Source organism: Epinephelus lanceolatus, chromosome 23 (genome assembly GCF_041903045.1).
Source record: "Epinephelus lanceolatus isolate andai-2023 chromosome 23, ASM4190304v1, whole genome shotgun sequence".
NCBI classification, from domain to species: Eukaryota; Metazoa; Chordata; class Actinopteri; order Perciformes; family Serranidae; genus Epinephelus; species Epinephelus lanceolatus.
The window spans coordinates 6,845,035-6,852,189 of NC_135756.1; the positions used below are offsets into that span (position 1 = coordinate 6,845,035).

At 37.8% G+C, this 7,155-nt stretch overlaps 1 protein-coding gene across 1 annotated transcript; it reads right to left on the reverse strand.

The window, feature by feature from the left end:
* Positions 1 to 280: 280 nt before the first annotated feature.
* LOC117249023 (uncharacterized) lies at positions 281 to 6,587 on the reverse strand. The gene is made up of 7 exons (XM_033614338.2): positions 6,459 to 6,587; positions 4,438 to 4,864; positions 2,945 to 3,052; positions 2,286 to 2,350; positions 1,949 to 2,110; positions 1,740 to 1,853; positions 281 to 1,617 (listed from the first exon to the last, which is right to left on the reverse strand). Exons 2-7 carry the CDS (start codon positions 4,853 to 4,855, stop codon positions 1,576 to 1,578), a joined length of 909 nt encoding a protein of 302 aa, XP_033470229.2. The 5' UTR covers positions 4,856 to 4,864; positions 6,459 to 6,587; the 3' UTR covers positions 281 to 1,575.
* Between the last annotated feature and the right edge of the window lie 568 nt (positions 6,588 to 7,155).

A 7,155-nucleotide genomic window follows, 5' to 3' on the forward strand; every position in this document is an offset into this window, starting at 1 on the left:
AGTTGATTTTAAATTAAAGAAAATGCTATTACCAATTATATTAATATGCCGAATTAATCAAAATCTAATATAAGAATTTATCACTTTGGGAAACGCTGGGAAATTCGGTAAAAAATAAAGAAAATCGATAAAGAAAATAAATGATAGAATATTTGCCTGGGATCTGTTGGCAGTACAAAGTGCAGTTCCCTCATTTAAACACAGGGAGGTGATGTTGTCACACAAACATATTTTATTGAGCACAACTAGGTCTGGAAAATGAGGGACATGTGCATTAAAATTACGTAAAGTTCTTTTATTAAGGTCATTTTATACATGCACCATACAATTTAGGTAAGTGTATTGCATAGTTTCCCCACATACATGGCCACCTTGTACTAAAATGTGTCATATACTTCTTGTGACATAAATACAGTAATATATAGTGATATAAAATGCCCTTTAATTATTTTATTGCTGTACCGACAAACATTTAGAAAAAAATTAAATACATCACTGAGCAAGGACCACTTGATATCAACTGAGATTAAATAACAAATACAGTTTATTTCTGAGTCACATTAGCATTCATTTGTAGCTAAATTAAAACATTCAGGCGGCACAGACAAGGTTTCTTTGGCATCTTTTGAAAAAAGTAAAAAAAAAAATTGAAATGCAGAAAACACCAGCAACAATTACAGCTAAGCAACTTGGCGCATCCCTCGCAAACATATAAATTCATTTTCATAAAAAAGTGCGAGTGCTGAAAGATAATACATTTGTCTTACGAAAATATACAATACAGATTTTGTCCACCAAGCTCCAGGAACAAATATTAATGCTGATTAAATATTGCTACAGGTCACCTGCATGTCCCTGAGAAGAAAACTACATATTATTAAATCACATTTAACAGTTATCAGTGACATGAAGATAGTTTCCTCTTCGGTTCACGGTCCTCATAATGCCTGGTTCACACTACACGACATTTACCGACAGTCACTATGTCACATTAGGAGACTGTGAAGTCATTGCCGTGACTTTACCGACAGACGTCACAGACCAGTCGTCCCTGGTCGTTTTTAATGTCGGGTGTGATCACTGTCTGTTAATGCGTCAGCTGAACTGTTATTGTAGTAACATAAAAGCGCCACCAGATGGCAGAAGCTACATTTACAAAAAGAAAATGAAACATGCTGGAGTCTCTGTCGGGACATCATGGTGTCGGATGTCGTCTACTATGACACACTACACGTGATGAAACGATGGATTATCCTGTACGACATTCGCCGTCGTTCACGATCCATGTCGACACCGCGCCAGGCTACAATCAGGCTGACATCTAGTAGTATGAACCTGACATAAGACTTCTAAAAGAATTGTTCCAAAACAAAGACTTGAACAATAACATTATTCATGAAGATAAAAACCCAGACTGACATGATTACATATTTTCGTATTTTTTTCTAAAGCATGCAAATATGTTAACGGTCGTCAGGTCTGGGTTTGACGTGCGTGTAAACTGGCGTGGCAGAATACAGTGTTTCCTGAGTGTGATTTTGTTCCTTGTGTCTCAAAACAGCCACTTCTTTCTGCTCAGCAGGAGTCGTCCTCATCGTCGCTGTAAAAGGCTTCCTCCTGTGAACAAAATTTAAAAGGCTTATGGTCCACACTAATTTGTTTCAAGGCGATATTAACAGCGTGTGTGTGTGTGTGTGTGTGTGTGTGTGTGTGTGTGTGTGTGTGTGTGTTTCACGTACGTATCCGCCCAGCTCCTGTACCCATGGTGAGTAGTAATGCTGCAGATATCTGGCTCCGTGATCGAGCAGTCGGTTCCTGGGCAGCGAGCTCACCGCTGACAGACGACTGGTGACCTGCCAGAGATGCACACATGTTCAACAGTTAGTCAGTTTTACAATCTTTTTACTTGAGTCTTTTTTTTATATAAACACCATAAAGCTTGTCTCACCTCACAAGTCACGGCAATCTGGCTTTTGGGAGATCCCGTAGGCCCCGGAGAGTCAGGGTTGGGGCTCCTGAGGCCCATCCTCGTGAGAAGGGCCTTCATTAGTTTCTCAAAGAAACTGTAGTTCCAGAACAGCTCTGCGGCGATGTTGGCATCCTTCAGCTCCTGATGGAGACACGAAACATTTTACTGTTTAGTATTTTTTTATTGATAAATAAAAAGCTAACGTCATGAAGCAACCACAGCAGGTTCATACCACGTAGCTAAGTAACTGCTCGCTGCAACACTTATTTATTTTATTTATGCAGGTTTTCATGTAAGAGGAGACGTTGCGTCTTACCTGTTCGTTCAGTCTGTCTCCAGCATCCCTCAGCAGCAGGCCAATCACTCTCTCCACATTCACATCTGCACAACAGAACACATGATTATCAGCTGACATCTTAGTATAAGAAAACCACCAGGATTAGCAAGTCTCTGGTACACTGGCCTCTCAAACCTCGTCACGTAAATTCATGTTAAACCATTATTTACTTTTGTTTCAGAGCTGTTCTGTGATAAAATGCAGTTGACAGCCATTGTAATAGTTATTTTGGGTCCCCTGACACCGTGAATGACGCTGCTAAACTTGCATCTGATGATTTCTGACAACAGTACTTGAAGCTCTGCAGCGTGAAATTCTAATTTCTAGTCTTGGAGATGCTTTTGTCAACAAACAAACAGACAGCGACGCTGCTGCGTTCCAAAAGTTGAACTCAGTTTATCTCAGGGCACAGCTGTGGTGCCACAGTGTCGCTCTGATGTTTAAGCGCGCCTGTGTGTCTTCCTTAAAAACAACGAATTTGAAGATGCATGTGCACGGCCCCTTACGTTGCAATTTGGAGGCACTCATCAGGTTGAAACAAGAGGTTCAGGAGAAAAATCTAAAAATTGTTTTTGCGCATCTTCACTTAAAAAACACTGAGTGTTAATTTATTCCGTAAGGAGGAAACCAAAACTCACCCTCTGGTGCATCTGTCTCTATTTCTGGAGGAATGAACGGGATGTCATCAGCGATCTTTGTCAGCTTACTTGCGACTGTGCTCAACTCGTCCTCCTCTTTTAGTTTAGCTGAAAGAAATAATAAACACACACATTAAACATTTAGGGAGAAGAAAAGGGCATGAGCACACACACAAGTGTTAACAGCCACAAGTCCAAGCCTGTATCTTAAACAAAAAAAAAAAAAAAAAAAAATCCCCAAAACGATGATGTGTTACGTCAAAGTGAAAGTCTGAGTCATAGTCTGCAACGTAAATGCCTGCTGGCACACACATCAGTAAAACAACCCGCGGCCGCATGTTAACGACATTTAACCTTCTTGACTCAGTTTTAAAAAGCTGAAAATGAATTTGCATATTGGCAAAAGTACAAAAACAAGATGATGCGGCAGGTTTTATGATGACGTGGGGAGGTGAAAGAAACTGCGTCATGCAAGAGTTTGAAAAAGGCTCCATTTATTTCAAGCAGGATTCAAATGTCAGAACAAACTCGTCCTGATTTCTGATGTTTTTTGTAATTTGGTAAAAAAAAATTTAAAGTCCTTACTCTAGTATATGAGGGCTAACAGTTATTTTCATCATCAGTGTAATTTGCTGATTATTTTATCAATCATCCAAGCCATGAATATAATCGAAAAGTGTGAAATCATCGCCCAGAGAATTTTAGTTGTTTTTTTTTTTCTTGAGAAATGACTGACATGATTGATCTTTTATTAAACGATAGCCAATTCATTTTGTGCAATTGTCAAATTGTTGCAGTGCTGAAAAATATATGACACTATCACTGGCTGACAGATGGAAACTAGAACTGCAACGATTAGAAGATTAATCAACTGAATGGTGGTCCATTCTGCCCACTAATTTTGTCCCTAACAAAGGCACCAACTTGTGCATGAAAAGAATAAAACATTTTCACTTCAGAAAGCATGCTGCAACCATCTTTAATTATTTAGCCCTGGGGCCGCTTCATACCCGGTTTTGTTAGTGTTACCCAACAGAGAAGTAAGTGCACATTAAATTTAAGTGCTGTATCTTGGAGACAGGCGTCTCTTTCCCCTGCCGAAATCCAGCAACACGTGTAACGGAGGCCCCCGAAAGGATCACATTTTATAGCAAATAATACGTGTACATTTTTTAACCCTTTGCAGTGAAACTAAATAGACTACCCCTGATGTAATGAAGGGAACATCTGCTTGTTCCAGCTTTTTTAAATGCAGGACTTTGCTGCTTTCCCATGTCATTTGTGATGATAAATGAAGAGTCTTTGGATTTTGGGTTGTTGGCTGAACAAAAGAAGCAAACTGAAGAGGCCACTTTGTAAATGAGTGAAACAACCTGCAGTTTAACTGATGATGAAAATAACAGTTAGCTGCAGCCCTAATAAAAACAGAATCATGTTGTTGCATTTGTGCTCTGTGGTGTTTAGTTCTTCTGAGGCTGTATCTTAATACTCACGTTCTATAATATCACCAGATCTGAAGTCACCAGCAGACGGCTTCTCAGTATGTTGGCTCAGATTTTCATCTTCTGTCTGAGGTTTAACACAGCTAAAAAACCCCAACAGTTTCAGCCCCTTCCTCCTCTTCTTTGTCTTCTTTTTCTTTTTGTTCTCCTCCTCCTTCTCAGTCTTGGCCGGCGCCTGAGGTGAGGCTGATCCGTTTGCGTCTGTGCCACCGTTTGCTAAAGTCTGACTGTCCTGTGCAGGTGACTCCTTTTTTGGCCGTCTCCTCTTTGCGTAAGCCATGAGGAGTTTGAACTCCAGCGTGTCCTCCATGCTGTCTGTGTCTGAGGTAGATCTGAGGGGGTCTGCGCTGCCGCTGAGGCCGTTTTGGTTGGAGAGGAGGTCGTGGATGACCACATGTCCGTTAGACATGTTGGTTTACTGTTGATTAAAGAAGAAAAGTTTTATCACTTGCAGTTAAATGAGACATTTACCTGGTTAAATAAAGGACAACTCAATGAAATGTCAAATACTTAAGCATAAAGTTTAATATAACTCCCGCTGCAGTCTGGTACTTGTCTTCCTATTTTTTCAGTGAGTGTAAGCAGCAGGGTTTTTTGTTCTACTCTCATGATGTCATCTGGATATCTTTGGGGTTTGGTCAGTCGGTCAAACAGTACAAACAATCTGAAGATGTTATCTTGGGTTCTTGGAACTTATGGTGGGTATTTTTAATTTCCTTTTGATTTTTTTTTTGCTGTTTTCTAGACTGAGTAATAGCTTATAAAAACTAAACACATAGATGAATTACATTATTATACTTTCTTTGGTCTTACGTTCTTTGTATTCTTCCAATTATTATCAGTTTTGTTTTACTTTAGGTCTTTTCTAATAAATTAAGAAGTGCAGCTCATGATTATTTTTCATAACTGACTCATCGACTAATTATTTAGTCGATAAATGTAAGAAAATTCTGAAAAATGTCTGCTACGTCTCAACAGAGCACAAGGTGACTGATCATGATGCACAACCAACAGCCTCCAAAATATTCATTTTTAAAGTGATATAGAAACAGAAAATATCAGCAAATCCTCACATTTGAGAAGATGGAACCGGTGAAAGTTTGGATTCATTTTTTCTTGTAAATTTCCTTATAATAGCTGCCCTTTTTTTGTAAATGTATTTATTTCCGCTGATTCCAGTGTGTTTTCTTTTGTTCTTGTACTGCCTAATAAACTTTGTTTTTACAATAATACTGTACAGAACATTCAAACCTCAAGAATTATATCAGTTATGATGTATAACATAAAGTGAATTTAGAAAGAGGAAATGAGGGTGATGCTGTAATAATCTAATGCTCTATAAGTTATCATCTGATCCAATCTATCAATAATCATATAATAACTGTCAGTTTAATGTATTTTTGTTGCATTTGTCGCTGTCTGCTGGTGATAAACGGAAACTACACTGGATCATGTTCAGGCATGTTGTGATAAACTGAAACCTTAATGCAAACCTGTTGTTCCCAAGAACTCTGAATTAAATACAGGCAGGAATTTAATAGTAAGTTCATTCACTGTTAAACGAAACGAGACAGCTTTAAAATGTTGGTTAAAGCCAACTTCGCTGCCCAGCTTGTAAAGTTTAAATCACGACTGTTTAACAGATCAACGTATGTGAAAATACACTTAACAAATATAAAGCAGTAAATTAGTCTCGACTGTTACCGAATAGCATCCACAATGCTAACTGTTAGCTTCCTCGTCAGAGGACAAGAGAAAAAGTACAATACTAAACTAAACTGGAAATATACTTTAACAGTTATTACTCCGGCTCTCTTTAAAACTAACGAAACCCAAAGTTTACTTACACATTGAGTCATTAACTTAACGTTAGTTAGCTAAATCAAACTTTCGCTAGTTATAACGTCACTCACTGAACTGCCGAAACTTCCAAAAAAAACAACTTTTACCCTACTTTTAAATACGAACTACACGTTTGTATATAACACAAACATAAAAACACGAGTACTTACGGCCAAGACGATTAAAAAGAAACTAAAATGTCCGCCCAAGAGATTTCTTTAACGCTTATTGATTGACCAATCTCCGATACCACACAGTTTAAACTCTGAACCGAACTCCTACCTGACAGTTGTTTTATGGAGTCATGAGACGCTTCCGGCTTACGTCATCACGTACGGTGACGCATGCTAATATCCAAGCATGCTAAAGAGAAACAAGCTAACTTTGAATTTAACTCGGTGTTGAACCGCTTTGGTCTTTTGAACAACAAATGAATGGAAACACATTTTAAGAATACCACAAAAAATACTTGATGAAACCCCTGATGTGAAATGAACTGCTATTTGTTTTGTTTTTGTTGTTGTTTTCTAATCTCCATTCTTACTTTATCTATTATTTAGCTTTCATTGTTGTTTTTACGCTCATGTATTGTTGTGTTTGTTCTATACCTGACATTTTTTTTGTACATTGTATTGAATAAAGCTGTTAATAAAAAAAAAGAAACAAGCTAAATATGTGCTAGTTTTTGATTTGATTCTTTTTAATTCATTTATTTCTAACATTTAAAAAAAATGTTAACGATAATGATAACAATAAAACAGAATATATTGTAGGAAAAAACCTATAAAACAGAAATTAGAAATCATGAACAAACTTACACTGACAAATATAAATGAACAATTCATGCCTGAAAAGGAGGCAGAAGCA